The 18,398-nt window shown below is 38.9% G+C and overlaps 2 protein-coding genes across 2 annotated transcripts in view; one reads left to right on the top strand and one right to left on the bottom strand.

Moving 5' to 3' along the window:
- Nucleotides 1–7,350, bottom strand: part of LOC111864120 (structural maintenance of chromosomes protein 1B-like) — an 8,729-nt gene extending 1,379 nt beyond the window's left edge. Inside the window, exons 1-3 of the mRNA XM_023851151.2 lie at nucleotides 7,143–7,350; nucleotides 2,834–2,954; nucleotides 1,225–1,342 (exon numbers count right to left, since the gene is read on the bottom strand). Of these exons, the coding sequence (XP_023706919.1) occupies nucleotides 1,225–1,342; nucleotides 2,834–2,954; nucleotides 7,143–7,245 (342 nt within the window). The 5' untranslated portion in view covers nucleotides 7,246–7,350. The remainder of the gene's footprint in view (nucleotides 1–1,224; nucleotides 1,343–2,833; nucleotides 2,955–7,142) is intronic.
- Nucleotides 7,351–8,221: 871 nt separating this feature from the next.
- LOC111864118 overlaps nucleotides 8,222–18,398 on the top strand; it is an 18,069-nt gene continuing 7,892 nt past the window's right edge. The window contains exons 1-6 of the mRNA XM_023851150.2: nucleotides 8,222–8,421; nucleotides 9,074–9,348; nucleotides 12,061–13,317; nucleotides 13,716–13,876; nucleotides 13,960–14,675; nucleotides 17,049–17,214. Of these exons, the coding sequence (XP_023706918.1) occupies nucleotides 8,377–8,421; nucleotides 9,074–9,348; nucleotides 12,061–13,317; nucleotides 13,716–13,876; nucleotides 13,960–14,675; nucleotides 17,049–17,214 (2,620 nt within the window). The 5' untranslated portion in view covers nucleotides 8,222–8,376. The remainder of the gene's footprint in view (nucleotides 8,422–9,073; nucleotides 9,349–12,060; nucleotides 13,318–13,715; nucleotides 13,877–13,959; nucleotides 14,676–17,048; nucleotides 17,215–18,398) is intronic.

Raw genomic sequence — 18,398 nt, 5'->3', positions numbered from 1 at the left:
TTCTACCCTGGAGATGGAGGCGATACGTTCCTCCGAAACGTCGGTTAACATCACATATACACGGTGCCAAATCCCAGAAGACTGCTTTCTTCATAGTCACCGCCGTGAAAGCCTCAAATCTTACAATTACAGATTTTGTTCAACTAGGTCATTCTTGTAAGATTTGAGGTTTTCACGGCAGTGACTATGAAGAAAGCAGTCTTCTTGGATGTGGTGCCGTGTAGATATTGTGTTAAACGACGTTTTGGAGGAATGTATCGCCTCCATCTTCATGGTAGAAGACAAGAAGAAATCAGTGAGCAATCCAGCATGAGCAGGTGCACGCTGGTTCACTCGCAGATTTCTTCTTGTCTCCTACCATGAAGATGGAGGCGATACATTCCTCCGAAACGTCATTTAACACAATATCTACATGGCGCCACATCCCAGAAGACTGCTTTCTTCATAGCTCATTCTTCTCCACTCATTTTATATGATTTATTTAGTGACTCTGTCAGTAGGTCACACTGCATTACATGCTGCTTCTTTAATCAGGGAATTGCGATAAATATGTGCAAAGCATAATGCATATTGTTGCCTCGACAATGAAGGTTCCTGTGATTTGACTGAGTTTATAATTTCATTCTCCTTACAGTCATTTAGAAACATACAAAAGCGCACAGACTGAAGGCTGCAGCAACAATAATATTGACATGCAGTAATGAAGACAAGTAATGGGAAGGTGCATGAGAAATTTTCAGATTTACGAAGTTTAGTTCTCTGACAATAAGCTCCACCTCAAAGACAGCAGTCATCCTGTTGGGATGGTGAGGAGAAAATTAAATTCAGACTGCATCACAAATAACGCAAAGGTAATCTAATGAATGATACCAGTTACTCCAGGAGCCAAAAAGAATTTAATACAAAGTGAATCAAAGACTGCCTTTACCATCAAATTAGGTCCGACAGTTCACTAGGAGGAAGTGTGGAAGGGGAAAACAGACTGCAGTGCAAATAGTGATAATTATTGTGTCCAAATATAGAAGAGGCACTTACATCAATCAGAAAATAATATTTATTTTCATTTTCATAAATTTGGTGGACAAATTATGTGGTGGGGGCAGTTACATGAGTAAACATAGAGATGCTTTAAAATTCTCCCATTCCTACTTACCTCACAGCATCTCGCGTGTTACACTCAGTGACAGACACTGTTGCAAAACTATGCCAAAATGTATTAATTACCTTTCCATTTATAAGATATGATGAAACCGCAGAAGATCTACGTTGCTGGATTTTAATAATGCGAGTGAACTCTTTCTCTGAACCATCCTCCAAATTAAACACAGCTGTCACTGAAGCTCTGTAACATAACACATATACAATTTTCAGAAGTGATTTGGCAAGAATATGTTAACCTCAACATATGACATTCACATCCTATATATAAGAAAATAGTTTCTTAAATAGCAGGTAAAGCGTTAGGGTAAAGCAACTGGAACGATTATTCTAGGATTCCAACTTGGGAGAAGGCTCTGTAAGGAAGCGATATGATGTTTCATATATACACTACAGGTATAAGGAAAAGTACTACAACCAGATCAGTAAAGGAACGTGAACAAATTAAAAAAACCCGTAAGAAGGAAAAAAAAAGTAAAGCTACCCCTGTAACAGGACAGGGAGGCCTGTAGGGTTATGAGGATCCCACATTTTTTCTAGACAAGCTCACAGATGGAAATACTGTATATACTGTCGCATGTTTCCTTGGCAACGCGACAAGAGATTGTGTGGTCTCAGATCTGGACAAATATTTATTGTGCGATCACTCTCTACACTCACAAATACAATTATTCACACTAATAACGTCTTTGGACGTTTCCTCTTCAGTGTTATATACTCGCACTGCTAATCTCGGTGAAGTGTCTTCTGCTCTGCTGGAGCTCAGCTGTCCTTAGCTCTCATCGGATACGAACTCTGCTGGTCTCTTGTCGAAGAAGGACTGTTATATCCTGCACTCGGACTGACCAGGGAACCCCTTGTCGAAGGGTTTTGTTTCGCCTGCTGCTATGCAACAAATCTCTTGTTGCTGCGGGAATTCAACAATTCTGCCTCTGTTGGGTAGGCAGTTTCCTAGGTAACATGCATTATCACTGCCTGTTGCGCAGTGATGGATGTCCTATAGTCTGGTTTTTAGGCAGCCTGTCACAATACTTCTTAATATAATTAAGTTTATACTATAAAGCAATTTATTAATACTGAATTTCTACATGATTTGTCATCATTCGATGTAGCATTTTACTCTGAACATTATACAGTAAGAATAAAATTAAGTCTACATTATTCTTATTCATGTAAACAGTACCATGTAATATGAAATGCCACTATATACCATGTAAGATATTCCCTGTATGTTCTAGAATATACAAATATGAAGGAACGGGAAATAAATCATGCATTTAATTTTAGCTGGCCTAATTCTCACGCATTTGTTTGAACAATTTACCAATAGGATAATGGTAAAAATAAGATATGAAGCATATCTGAGGAATGAAAAAAGTCATTGTCAATATCCGCATAAAATTTTATAAACACATAGATAACTATCTGAAACTCGCATAATTTTATAATTAGCATAGTGAACTTCAAAAAATTTTTGTAAGCTTTTCTACATACAAACACGTGCAACCATGTGCATGTGCACAAGCATGCATACACAAACACACACCACGTACACAACACACATACCACACATGTGGATATGTGTTAATGTATTAAAATTTGCTTCTGTTCTTGCTCATTCACTCACCACACTCTGTTCAAATTACATTGTCATGATAATTCACGTCATGCTTACCTATCAGAAGCAGGTTTCTTGAAATTTCCTCCATGAATCAGGGTAACAAAATTACTTGCACGTAACATATCCAGTCCAGTTCCCATAACAAACCCAATGGCATCTGTAAAGTTTGATTTACCTACAATACAAAGTATAAACATGATTTAGTATTAACATCAGTAATTTGACCTCCTTTTCATTTGTATGGAAGGAAATAAGAATCATTTAAAATCTGGCTTCCCACTCTCCCCGTCGATAAATTTATATTCCTATAAGTGTTGGTGAAAAGGAGTAAATGAACCACCAGTATACGGTTACAATTCACGGTTGGTGAATGTCCAAATATGAATCAAAGCTGAAATCACTGCACAACTAGGGATTCAGGTTGGCTGACCAGGGTAGCATCCTTTACCTATAATTTGGAGGCTTCATCTCTGATCTCTGATCCAGCATTTGGCTCATTACAAAATAAGGAAGTTTGTTTTACGTGACTTCATCACTAACATTTCTAGACATTCAAAATGTTATAATTTGAAATTATATCTGCAGAAAGTTATTAAAACCTGTTGGATAAAATTGGATTTTTGTACATGCGTGTGTTCATATATGCATGTGCATTTGTGTGTGTGTGTGTATGTCAGGACAGCACAGTCAGTATAACAATTGGCTATGGGCTGGACAGCTGGGGTTCGGTTCCCAGCAGGGGCAAAAATTGTTCTCTTCTCCACAGCATCCAGACCAGCTTTGGGCCCCACCCAGCCTCTTATCCAGTGGGTACTGGGGTTATTTACCTGGCGGTACAGCAGCTAGGGCTGAGAACTCACCTCCATCTACAGCCAAGGTCAAGAATTGTGGGGCTTTATCTCCATTCTCCCATATGTCTTCATGGCATAGTGCTTAATTAATTAGGCAAACAATAACTTTACTTTTTACGTCTGCATGCAAATATGTGAGACTGCAGAATAACACATCGGAACGGACCACACAGAAAACATATCTTTTAGTGCTAAGGAGGGGTGCTTACTGGTCTCTTACCTTACATCGTTCTGTTGCATGCGTAGGCTTAGCGGGAATGCGTTTAACGAGTCGTTGCCTAGCAATGGGCATACACGTCACAATAGTTTTCGCCTTTGTGAAGTGTACGTACCGCACACATAGCATATAGTCTCTGAGAGCAGAGCCACATTTATAAACAAGGTGTTTCACGACTTTAGGGCGTAACTGCAGGAGGTGATTTCCTAGGTCTTTGTGATCAAAAAAGTTCATATAAACATGTGTCCGATTTTGGACGGTTACGGAGTTATGACCGTTTTTTCATTCCCATACACGCCCTCGTGTGAACCGCGTCTGTCACCTGTCGGGTCGCTATTTTTAGCCAGCTACAGACAGAGCGTTCTCGTTATCTCGACACTTGAGATGTAGTACCTAAGGCGTGGTGGGTTGGTATGTCCGGCGCGGGTCACAACCGAGCGGCAGCCTGTGTTGCGGCCGGCGGTGGCATTTTCGAAAATCAGCTTCAAGCACCAATCAATTCAAATTAAAGGTAATTTCACGAAGTTAACTTTACATTCATACTTTAAATGTATCATGTATTATGCTGGTTTATTATTTTGTTCCGTTTATTGTCAGTAATCGTTACCTTCTATTCTGAGTTTAAAACGGTCATAACTCCGTAACCGTCCAAAGTGGGACACATGTTTATATGAACTTTTTTGATCACAAAGACCTAGGAAATCACCTGCAGTTATGCCCTAAAGTCGTGACACATCCTATATAAGTCTTGCAGCTGTTTACTGAGCTCATAGCGCTGCCTCCAAATGCCGTTTGCATTAAATGCTATGGCTTTGAGCAGCCTATGAATTGTAGCAGCCATGTGGTTTCATTGGCCGGTCACGGTAGCCGAGCGGTCTAAGGCGTGCACTGTCTTCGCTCGCTCGGAAGCCGGGATCGTGGGTTCGAATCCCACTCAGGGCATGGATGTTTGTGTGCGTTTTTCTGTGCTTGTCTACAAGTAGAGGCCTTGCGACGAGCTGATCACTCGCCCAAGGAGTCCTACTGAATGTTTAAGATCTAGTAAACCGAAGTAAAAAGAAGAGTTTCCTGGAGGTAGGCCTAGGCCCAATTTGGGGCTGTAGCGCCACAGAAAAAAAATGTGGTTTCATTAAGTTTCACAGATGAGCTTCGTTACATAGTCTCGACATGGACCGCACGAAGAACATGGCTTCCACCGTTTCCTCATAAGAAACTCAGTACAGCTGTACCTAGGTTGGACTCCTGCCTCGGTTCACTGATATGACGAAAAGTGTTACGAGTAAATGCTTTCCTCAGTCCTTGTAGGTAAATAATGTAATATTTCCTCATGGCTGATTCCACGTCACGTGGTCAGCGCAACGAATCCCCATGACCATTAATTTCTGTTTTCTAGACCGGAGCCGCTATTTTCTTGAAATAGGTCCTCAATTATCCTCACGAGGCTGAGTGGACCCCGTTCCGGATTCACTACTTCTCAGAAAATCTGGTAGCGCCGGGAATCGAAACCGGACTTCTGGATCTGTAGGCAAAATCTCTGACGACTAGTACACAGTTTTACGTAACTGTATTAGCACAACTTACGGCGGGTTCCGCGACGTATTGGTGTCGAATCGACCTAAAGTTTGTGGCATTCTTTCCTCCAACGGACCTGTAGAGCACGCTCCCGAAATTCGGCCGATACGTCGCGAAATACACAGCATAATCAAAAGTAATTTCAATCGTTGAGGTCGTTAGAACTTCCAATACAAACGACTGGATGGGTAAATCAACTCAGACGGTTGTGGAAATCATAATTTGAGGTATTATCGCAGGATAGGCGGGCTCCGGGCTCAGGTGGGTCCCCGGGATCTCCCGAACAGAAAGTGGCAGTACTACCCGCTTCGCCGCGACGTTTGGCTTGTACAGTGAAATATTTCTCGAGATTCTATTAGGGGAACCAACCAATTATAGCCTAAACACATATACAACTTGCCCACATTACAGCAGATGTTGGAAATTATATCTGTTGTTATGTACGCATTCCTAACACCTCCCTAAAAAACTCATATTTACGCGTTTAAGTTCTTGGGAAATCTCGTAATAACAAAATTTGAAACTCCTGTTTCCTGTGCAAGGCGTGTTTGAAATGTTCAAGAAAAACGTTCAAGCACAACATCGAATTCGTCGAGTTTTTCTTCAATGAGCATTCCGTGTTTCGATTCTTTTAGTGGCTATACCCTTTCGTAATTTATTTTAGATTATAGATTTTGGTATATGAAAAAGTACGACCTTGAAATTTACGCCCGAATCTTCTTACTTTCCTATACAACTTGTTCACGTAGGTATCCACAGGACCGGCACAAGATATTCTGTCACCCCAAGCGAATAACATTCTTGACTTTATTCTAAACTGTGCCCCACGAAGGGTCCACATGGACTGTTTGTCATTTCGAGCCGGCCCTGCGTACCAGGACATCACTGTTCGTTTGTCTGGTGTATATTTCACTCGTGTCCCCGAAACAGCACAAATATGGAAAAGCGTAATTTGCTTGGCAACAGTCATACAACAGCACAAAAAAAAAATGAAAGAAAGAAGCAACGCCGCCTCCTAATTTCTTTCCGACTATGGCTGGAGTTCTTTAAGTGTTGTTTTCATCGTTGCAGTCTGAAGAGATGCAACCAGCCATTAATTATCTTTCGAATCTTACAACAGAATGTTATATTTGTTTCGTGGATGTTACTTATTCACTGTATTTGAAGACCCTTCAGCTTGACGGGCCCAGAGTTATCGCCTGGCTGGTTTATATACGTAAAACCGGCACTGTCTGTGAAATTTCACATTTGTATGAGCGACTGATTCCACAGTAATCAGTTCAGAAAATATATTCTGCGTATAACATCCTGTTTCTGGTGGCATTGCTAGATTACTTTGGATAATGAAGATGTGTATTAAATCACTGAACACACACACATTGTGGGGTCTCAATAATCCAGGTTAATTGGACTCAGGCTTAAGGAAATTAAAGTTTCTACAGAAAAACCCATTCGTACAAGGATTACTGATCATATGACCGAGTTCAGGCTGGAATTCGATTGACCAGTTTGGAATGAAACGTAATCTACCTGTAGTAATGAGTACACTTGGAGAATAATGTTGAGATGACAGCGAACACGCATCTTTAATTAAGCATGTACATTTATACCGTGTATCATGCCTGTTGTGTTTTTACAGGTTCACTAAATCCTTGATATAAATCTGAACTGTAAACGGCTTTATACTTCTCATAAATTTATAACGTGTAATCAGTATTCTTACCTGACCCATTTTTTCCCAGCACAACTGTCAACTTCCGCAAAGGACCAACAACAATTTCTCCCACATACGTTTTGAAATTATTAATTTTTATATAGGATAACATCCTTGCACTACCAGTCTACTGTCACTATCAGTTCCTCTGAACCTCTGTGAGGGCTGTGAACACCGGTGTACACAGTCAAGGTGTGAAGCGTGTGAACCGTGTGAACATCGGTCACTTGAGGGACGATTGTTTCAACGTCAACAATGCTACCAACGGAACAATAAAATGAATATTTCTTGCCTTTGAACATTTGTTAAATAGATGGATGGAACCGTGGTCCGTTTTTATACAATTCAGCACTTTCCTAGTGCTAATGAGAAAAAGCGGGAAATATTCTTCTAATAATATCGGACGGACATACTATAGGCATTACTCAGAACTCTTGGGACATGAAGTGCAAAAGCTACTATAAACCAGTGTTAACAACGCCGTAGCACTTGATCCGTGGTAGTACTTAACACTCAGCTAAGCTGTTATACTTCCAGCGCGGTCTCAGGCGTCTCAGGCGTCCGGAGTATTCATTGTCTCTAGCCCCTCGGGCGCTTATGTTATGATTAAAATTCCGTCCGGGGACACGAATATTCGTGTATATTACTTTTTTGTAGGTCAATAAGAGGCGCTGGAGCTTATCTTCCTGTTAAGAAATATAATATTTTAAAAGAAATGCGAATCTCTACATACTGCAATAAATACATGAAGAACAAGATGATATCAACAGGTTCTTTCGAAATGTTGGTAACAACCTACAAAATTACAGAAGTCATGACACAGAGCATCAACATATTGAGATTATATTTACACCAACTTAGAATGATACAGCGAGAACTAAAAATATGGTTTCATTGCATAACTCTGAAACTGAAGTTACTTTTAACATAGCGCAATGAAGCTATCTATCATTCTGCCAGACAGTAGTTATAGTATTTCCCTAGGTGAGGTCTAAATGTATGTTGGCAGAATTGCTGATTCGGTCGTGAGTTGTGGAGAGGGGAGATTTTTTTTTTCCTACCAGTCGTAATTTAACCAATGAGCGCACTCAATTATGAGGCGAGGTGGGTGCAGTTTCAATTTGAAATTTAAGTCGTTTATTCTAATATGGTGTTACATTAGTAAAGAAAGCGTAGACTTTGTACTTTGTCTTGAGTTTTACTGTTTCGAATTTTGTTGGACATTGTGTACCCTAGGCAAGAAATGGATGGTGCAAAAATTTGTGGCCCATATAAGGCTACAAAAATGGTAAATATACAGTTACTTCATTTATTTTGATATGCATGTGTCTGTTTTATGAGATACTTCGAAATTAGGCAATATCATCTCGGTAATCATACCGTAAATGTGATACATATAAGTTATACTGTAGTAGTTTCAGATGCGCAAATCCGAAAACTTTAGAAACCCATTTATATTTCGTTTATGGAGTTATTCGCAGACACTTCACGTCGTGTTCTATGTAGTTATATGGATGGCAGTTCGAAGTTCCACCAATATTATGTCTTTTATCTAAATATATTTTGGGTGTTCAAATATGTTGTGTGTTTCATCCCCCTTTATGGCTTAAGAATCGAATTTAACAATCTGCAAAGCTAATTTTATTATTATAATTATCATGGCATCAGTTACTGTATGCTTAGACTTCAAAGTGGGAATGCCACAGAAGAAATATGTGATATTGAACATTGGCCTTTAGTATTTGTGCATGGAACAACTATGCTGACAGATGTTCAGGTTGAGCTGATCCTAGCAGGCCTAGCTTCACACTGTTTGTAGTATAAATTCCATTATTGCCAAGTTTAAATACAGTCGCCAGCCCTGCAGCAGCAGAGATTTAAATCTAGATGATAAAGATTAAAATAATAACAATTGATGTATTTATTTTTGTGTTTTCCAGTGGAATGAAATGGTTGAAACATTTAGGAATGGAATTCCTTTAAAAAGACATCGCCGCCATATAAAAGTGTATGACCACTGCTTCACAGGACAGGAAGCTGTGAACTGGTATCAGTCAGTTCTGCAGGACTGTTTTTGTCTAGGAAACAGTGTAACACGTGAACAGACAGTTCAACTGTTGAATAAGTTCCTGAAAGCTGGTGTCTTTCAGAATATCAGTGCAGCAACTCCATTTGATATTCATTACCAGTTTCTCAAAGAAGGTGATCTGTATCAGTAAGTGCACTTGAAACATTTCTGTATGCATTCTACCCAAATGTGGAGGTGGGGGATTAGATTGAAATGGTTATCTGTGTAGAGAATTTACAAGAATGGGTGTTTATTTTAATGAGATCTGATGCATTCCAGAAACATTTGTGCTGTATGTTTGCAGTCTCATTTTAGCATGCAGTAAAATTTCCGTACAGCAAAGGCCATGGTATGAAACTATTGCAGAAGTCTGATGAAATTTAGCTGCAAGGAACTGTACTTCACTCTTGAGTCAGATTAATAGGCCTAATTATAAAACTATATAAAAAGAGTTTTCAGNTCCTGTACTTTCAAATTACTGTCAACAGTAGAGCAGCGGTTCTTGCGTTTGGGGTTGCCAATTTGTTCATGTTCGTTGAAAATCTTGGGGGGAGCAGCAACAGGCTATCGATTTGTTCCCGTCCGTTCTAGTTTTTTTTATTGCTAGTGGGGTGGGACTAAGCCCCTTGTCCTGCGACCACTTCTGGCCTATTGTACCAGCCCCAGATAGGTGAGGGTGATTGTGGAGCAATTGGTGGAATGAAGATTGGCAGGGGAAACCGAAGTACTCGGAGAAAACCTGCCCCAGCGCCACTTTGTCCACCACAAATCTCACTTGACCAGTCATGGGATTGAACCAGAGCTGCCACGGTGGGAAGCTAACAACTAACCGCTTGAGCTGTGGCGCGGCCTTAAGATCTTATGATTCACTCTGTTTAAGGAACTAATCGCAGTTTATTCTGAGAATGATACAAAACCCGTAAACTGCATGGCCAATATATGGAGTGCTCTAGTGTGAAAGCAGGTGGTGTATGTAGTAACTGCTGCTTTAAAGTGTTAATGTTGATACTCATGAATCGCTATTCTTATTTTCTTCAAACTCTGTATCATTGCTACCTTAACATGCCTCTCCTTCCTCCAGGACATCAATGCTGTACTTATGTCTGTCATGATAACTAGTTCATTGTGAATCAGATTCTTTTAATTTCTAGCTGCACAAGGCACGAAAGTTAGTGATTCATGCAAATCCTTCCTGAGCAAGAAGTTCGCTCAAGTGGTGTTCATCTATCACTATACCTGAAGGGATTATACTGTATGGGTATCAGATTGTTTAATAGCTTACCCTTATATCTAAAGCAGTTGTTCACTAATTGTAAAGATTTTAAAATTGCTTTGAAGGATTTCTTGATTTCTCATTCATTTTATACTTTGGATGAATATTTTGAATGTTGCAGATCTAAGGATAGCATTTCCTTGTAGTAATTTATGTGGATGAGTACATATATGTCTGTGGTTTGTTGATTGTTACCTAAATTTGTGGTATTTTAAAAGTTATGATTGATATTATGTCAGTCTATTATAAATTTTGTATTTTAATTATGTAATTTATAATCTTATTACTTATTAGCGATGTACTCATTGACACCGTTCCTGCTAACAGTCTCAAATTGAAGGACATTTAACTTATATTTATGTAATTTGTATTCTTATTAATTTTTTGATTAGATTGTTATTGTGCAGAATCACTGTATTTGACTTGTTCCATATCCTATGGTGTCTACCTGTATCTGGATTTTACGGAATGTAAATAAATTGAATTGAATTGAATTGAGTGGTAACACTTCCAACCTGTATTTAGGAGATATGTTCTTCAGATCTCAGCTTCAGCATCCACTGTTGCTGATATGTTTTTCGTGGTTTTCCTCAGTCCCTCCAGACATGTTGGGGAAGTATCTTAAATTAGGCCATTACTGGCTCCTTCTATATCTTTTCTAGTTAATTTTTCGCTACCATCCATCAGTTATATAGTCTCAGTTACTGATGGTGCCTTTAAATAAACTAAAGATAAATAAATACAAACCCTTTTATGGTGAATATGTGGGAGATCTATTGACATAACATTCCATATATGTATCTGAGTAATATTGCAAGCATTTTGTGTCCAATATTTTTAGAGAGATGTGATATTAAATAAACTAAAGTTCTGAAATTGTGTAAAAGTAAGTTATAAGAACAGTATTTCAAAGATATCTGACCTCATGCATATAAATCCTTTTATTTCCATAAATTTTTTTATACAACAGTATGAAGAATAATGCAAGAAAGTAGGAATGCCTCCTAAAATTAGGCAGAAGGTAATTGATTTGTTATCTTTAATGTCAGAAAAGACCCAGAATAGGGTGCAGTAATTGTAGTCACACAGTCATTGTGTTCGTGCAGCTATATTTGGTAAAGCAGATTACAAGAATTGACAAATGTCATTTTAATGATGGTAAAATTAAACCATTTTTTTTTTTCTTATAATCGTTGGTATGTTGTGTAATTTTAGCATCATTATGTTTCCCCTCTTTTCTTTCTATTCTTACATTGTTCTCAGTCCAAATAAAGACCAGTGAAACTAATTCGGAATATGTGATATTGCATTAAACCTTGATCACATACCCACTGCCTAGATTTTTTTAAGGCTGATGTCAAAACTTACATTTTTACATTTTATGAGAAGTAAGTTTATTTTGATATATAGCCTAAATTTTTAAATAAAGTTATATTGTCTAAAAGGACATATGAAGTCCATTTTATAACTTCTCTGAACATATTTTCAGTAGCACTTCTATAATTCGGACTTTCACTAACTAGTCCAAATTATTGAAGCTTTACTGTACTTCATACCTTTAATTGCAGTGTTCTTATTCTGTGTAGACTGTCAGACATCAACAGTACAAGACTACCTCTGGCCCATAAGTCATTAAATATTCCACCTAAAAGCGGACTGAATCAGTGGTCTGCGGACAACAAAGAGGGAGTCCCAAAGAAAGGCAGTACTACCGCATGTAGTCAACCAGAAATGGCTGAATCCAGGCTAGATACACATCGTACTCTCACTACCAGGAGTTCTGTAAAGCAGCCAATAGTTGGTAACTTCAATCACCATGTGTCACCAAATTTCTTCACACCTGCATTACCACTGTCTGACCAACTTATCAGGAGTAAAAATGATATGCAGTTTGAAGCACATTACAGGGGGAGCAGTATTAATCAGATGAATAAAGATTATGGAACGCACGACACAGGTCATGAAAATTACACTCACTCAGGTGTTCATCATAGTCGTCAAGGTGCACGTGAACACCATAGCACTCAACATTTGTCTACTGGTGAGAACCAACATACAGGAACTTCTGTGAATTGTAATGGGAGATACTATATTTCATCAACTGAGCAAGATAAAATGTACCCTGGAAGGATCATGATGAACGGGCACTCCAGAAATGAGAAAACCAGTATTTGCAGTCCAGGTAATCCCAAGGATAATAAAGATCTTGGTAGTCCTAGATCATATGCAGAATCTTGTAAGTGGCTGCAGCCACTTATCTTGGACAGTGCGGACACCTGTGATATGGAAAAGAGAATTTGCATTGAGCAACCACATGCACCTTCTTCCACAACTCTGGGTTACAAACACTTCAGAACTTCTCCAACTTTGACAAGGTCCCAGACAATCCAGAGGAGTGCAAGTATGATACAAGCAAAAGTAGATCTCAGTAAGCCGCAGGTAACTACAAATCATGATTCGAGAAAATCTCTGCATAATGAGAAGCTTCCACAAGGAAGTGCAGATGGAAGTGGTTTGACGAACCCTGTTTGCTGTGATGTAAGCAATGCAACTGTAAGGAGAAACCCATGCTTAAATGTACATACTGCTGAAAATAACATTGACCAATGTGGATTAGATAATGGGAGACAGATTCAGTATTATCCAGCATCCACCTTGCAGTGGAAGAGTAGCCAGAATAACATGACTAGTTCTGTGATGCAGAAAGAAAGGAACCTTTCCAGCAGGTCTGGAAGTTTCAGATTTTCAAGATCACCCTCTGAGGAACCTATTACTTCCACAGTTCCTGGGCTTACTCAGCCTTTCGAAATCGGGGAGATTTGGAAGAAAGTAATCTTGGCTAGGTAAGGCATTGACTGCATGTATATGAGTTCGAACCACAAAGTACTGAGCACAAAAGAAAATTGATATTCATTTGATATTACAATTTTGAATAGATGCTTTGAATTTGAGCTTCCCATGACAGTGATTATAAAAGATATTATCAGCTGGGATGTGACTGTGTAGTCTGGTAGAAGTAGAAGTAGAAGTTTACACCCGAGACGATGGTATTCTTCACAGATGAATGTTTTAAAGTCAGTCCAAGTGCTTTGACAACATTATCTTTATATGGAAATTCATTAAAAGGAATAAAGCCTACCTTTAATATAATTTATAAGGATTTCCTCAGATGAGTATACAAATTATTCCCCTACTTCATTCCGGTTCTTAAATTTTCCATAGAACTGATTATCAATTCCAGGTTTCAAAGACATACGCCAGGGTTGGAGGTTCCGTTCGGTTTATATTTGCATAGCATTCCTTGTGAGTGGCTAACTGCAAATGCATCTAGTGAGCTTCACTTTCAACATGACTCACAATTTCCTCAGTCTCTGGTGGCTGCTATGAATTGCCTTGTACATTGTAAGTTTTTCTGCAGTAGTAATTTCTGTTTTGCTTTACATTGTACCTTTTACATAATTTTTCACTGAATTCTCCTTTTTCAGGGCCTCAGACTGTGCCAAGTGAAATCATAACAGCCTTTAAAGAACATTACTTCAAGTTGAAACAGCCTCTGACCACATTTAAATTGTATTCTATACTGTCTAAAGTATTTTTATATGTTGCAACCGGCAATTTAGCCATGAGTAAGGAGATGGTATTAAGACAGTCAGAATTGAGTTCCAGTAGTCCTCTGACCATGGCATTACCGCCTAATTCTTGTTTTGAAACTGCATTTACTTCAGACAGTCCTGTAACTCGCATTGTACCTCAGCGTTGTGTAGACACTTTACATTTTTCACACCATGGACAACAACCTAAGAATATTCCACCAAAGAGAATTTCAAGTGCTCCAAACTTGTGTGAGCCATTACCAGACGTTCAGGCAGCTCAGAAAAGAAACAGTCGATCTAGAACAAAGCGCCAAATAATTGGCGGGAGGCGTGTGATGAAACTGGCTAATAAGAAGGCAAGTAGGAGAGTCAGAATAAGAATGGATGAAGACAGAATGAGCCACTTTCGTAATAATTCAGGTGGTTATGTGAACCCTGCCCTGTCTAAGTCAACTGATGATATTATTGATACAGATGATTTTGTAGACACTGCAAAGATCCAGTCACAACACAACTTTGAAGTTGAACAAGAACTTGATTATATTGCAGCTTTGGAAAGTCTGAATACCTTAATGAGATGCAGTCGTCGGGATAATACATCTGTTGCTGTGAGTATGTTTTACAGGCTGTTTTCTCCTGTTAAATTAAGTGTTAAAATTTAAGCATTATTAAAACTGTACAAAATGAAGTTTCAGTTTGTCAAGAATAGTGGTGCTGATGAGGAAGAACAATATGTCACCCATCCATTTTCATTATCTATATTTTTACTGTTGGCCTCCTGTTGCATGTATATCTTGTTAGATCATTATCTATACCGTAGCAGGCCTGATATATATGTGTGGGATGTTGATGTTCGTTGGAACAACCACATAAAACTATAACAACAAATGTTTATTGCACTTAGAATGGGTATTACAGGTGAACAGGGAGTGTGTCTGAAGGACACCGATGGAGTCTTCCCTCATAGTGGCTAGCCCGGTCTAGTGATGATGGTGCTATTGGAGGCCCTGAAAAGGGCTGTTTGTCTGACGCCTTCGTTACAGTGAGCTGACCAGTGCGGCATGTTTCCTTGTAGCAACCCAGTGATTGCAAGCTGGCGGGATAGCAGTGAGTCTGGCTCGCTGGCTGGCAGGCCTACAGTGCATGCGCTGGCAGTCACTGGTAGAGTCAGCTGTGGTGTTGGTACCAGAAGTGTCACTGCTGCAGCGATACCTGGATGCAGGTGTAGCTATGACTGATGTGACTGATGCTAGCATGTCCAAGGCCAGCATCTTTATGCTCTTGACACTAGGCAGCACACTAACAAATAGACGTAACTGCTGTGGTGATCAGTGATTTGGTAGCGCTTGTGCGACAGTACAGACAGCCAGGTTGCAAGCTGTACTGTATAGATATTGACTACTCATGGTACACTGTGGCAGTTGAGTTGTCTGACTATGGGGTGGTCCCACATATTCGTCCACACTGTTTCTAATGTAATTTTATATCTTTCCTATGTTTTCTTTTCACATAGCCCTTGCTGTGCCTAATAGCCATTTTTTACTGTGTATGTTTAATTTTATATAAATTTTATCACCAAATTCTCAATCCTTAGTTTTGTTAGTGAGCATACTTCCTGTTACGGATTTGCCACATTTATTCTCAATGTTGTATTTTAGCATCATGTTGCACTGATTCTCATCCATGATACATATGTAATGGCCGTCTTGTAGTGCACTCAGTTTCACATGTCACTTCCCTACATATTTCGGCAACATAGTGCCATCCTCAGGTGCGTTATTTATGCTAAGCTATTGCATTGCTTGCCATCATGTGTTTCATAAAATTATTAAAATGTACATTCTTCATCAACTATAAAAAAATTTGTATACACTAAAACTTGTTAAGATTATTCATCTTATACATCTTAATTCAAACTCGCGTATTGTATGGTTCCTCCACTATGGGAGTCGTTTTTCCTATATTTTTTGTATACTGTGTCTTGTGATGTGTCCTTCCTTTTTGGCTGCGAGTGTTGTTATTCTCACTGACCAGTACAGTGCTGCTTTGACTCTTATTGGTGAGATGTAAGTTTTGACAGCTTGTGCCAGTAATGTGTAGAGTTTCAGTAAGTTTGCTGTCTGCCACTTAGAGCAGCACCATAATATTTGTATCACTATGTAATTACCTTGGAAGAGAATGAGTCTGATAGTGCCACTTCCATAATTAGTACAGCGTGTAATATATGGCCACTTCTCATCTTATGCAGTAGTTGAGTTCTTGAAAATGAGTGCCCAAGACAAGTACAGGGTGATTCATATAGAACCGGCCTGACGAAATGAGCTGTAATATAAAATATACCATACAGATATTAAAGTAATTTACACGTATCTTATCTTGGATTGTGTGCCGTGATCAGAGCAGGTGTTGAAAGTGTCCGCCGTTTTCAAGTAGGCACTAGAAACGCTCGCTGTTCAACAGTGTACTCCATGACTGTCGCCTGCGCCCTGCAGACACGTTTCAGGATTGCCCTTGACCTTGCAGCATAAGGGCTGCCACTTGCCAGATCATGCGCACACCATTCGACTCAGCACTGCCCACGGATTATTATGTCATAATTGTGAGCGGTTATATGCATCACCTGCGGAATTATTAGCAAATTCATCGGGCCGGTTCTATATGATTCACCCTGTATAATCTTCTCATAAGAATTAATGGAAGGGGTAGGGGTTGGGGGAAATGCTGTCTCAGTAATTGTTTGAACTTCCTTTTCCTTCACTGTTTTATTTTAAACGGTACATCAAGTAAGATCTAAATTTTATGATGATGGTACATTAGTGCAAATGTTATATTTCTGAACATTATCCATTGTCCTGTTTTTAGTTAAAACAACGTTTTGGAGACTGGATTCAGTAATTTATTGAGTGAAAAACAAGGTGGTCCAATGGTGTTATAAATAATTGTGTGTAGTGGCCATTCAGGCGTGTGGTATATCTTTTCAGGTTGGTGGGAAAGTTACAGAGGCAGAATCTGATGCAGACCAGAATGGAAATCAGAGCAGTGAAAGTAGTTCGTACTACACTGCAGTATCCAGTTCCAGCTCTTGCTCGGAAGCTAGTTCATGGCGAAGTAGCGTTTTGGTTGACAGCCTGGAAAATGTGAATACAGGTATTGGAACCCTGAGAAACACCGCACCGGTGTCCTCTTGTGCTTGTGCTACAGTACAAGTATGATGCTTTTCTATACTGTGAAGATTTAGGCTTCTAGGGCCTGTTGCAAGTCTCACTACGGATCAAACCACTTTCAGGTTTCCCAACATTTTCTCTTCCTCGAGTCTGTAATGTACTGCTGTCTTAGACAGGCTGATGATAAGTGATAAAATTAATTTTCATTGAATGCATCCTGTTGTGTATCATATATTGTAATTTGAGTTGTAATCCATCTTTCCTTCAGATCGGACATTTACACAACAGAGTCGCCCGTCAAATAGTATCAAATATTAAATAATAACATACAACATAACAACGGGCCTCCGAAAGCCACATCAGCCATTGTGTATATAATATGTTCGTTTAAACATTACATACATTATGATTACAACTGCCACCTTCCAGATACCATCACACATACAACTTTTAACTATACTTTGACTATGTAACTGGTTATTTAAGACTTAAACTTTTATTGTAATTTATACTTTATATTCAATCATATAATTTCATACCATTATAGCTATACACTTGGAAGTTTAGCACTGACATGCAATTCAATAACGAAAAGTTTAATGTATTTGCCTGATGATGGCCTTTTGAAGGCCGAAACATGTAGCAAAAGTATCTCCTAGAGCTACTTACACATATTACTGATTGTTGTGTTGTGACGGTTTTCAATAAGAAATGATAAAATTAACAAGTCTTGGCTACTAATTATGGATTCTAAAACAGGCAGTGGGAAACAGTTTTTATGCCTGAATAGAGAATTTACTTGACCTTGAAGCAGAAGTGTTTAGCATGCATGTAAAGAGCCATCCCAGTTCATAATTGACAAACATGTATTGACTTGGTTCTCTGCTGCTTTTATAGCGATCACACTAGATATATTAATTATGAATGTAGCATAACTTGATTTCAGGGTTGAGTGACTTTTCTGTTTGAAAAATGTTTCTGGGTATAATCAGAATTGTGGAGGTCCTTGTGTAACAATACACATTGAAATTTCAGCAACAAATAACTTAGTAACTGGAGATGTTCTGGAAGGACAGCTGTATTTACACTTAGATACTAAACTTGATAAAATAATAATATGAACTAATTAATGCTGTTATCTAAAAGAACATTTTTTAAGTGGAGTAA

The sequence above is a fragment of the Cryptotermes secundus genome, unplaced genomic scaffold (assembly GCF_002891405.2).
Source record: "Cryptotermes secundus unplaced genomic scaffold, Csec_1.0 scaffold708, whole genome shotgun sequence".
Lineage (NCBI taxonomy): Eukaryota > Metazoa > Arthropoda > Insecta > Blattodea > Kalotermitidae > Cryptotermes > Cryptotermes secundus.
The sequence above is the reverse complement of the archived record's forward strand: the minus strand, read 5'-3'. Positions and strand labels throughout refer to the sequence as shown.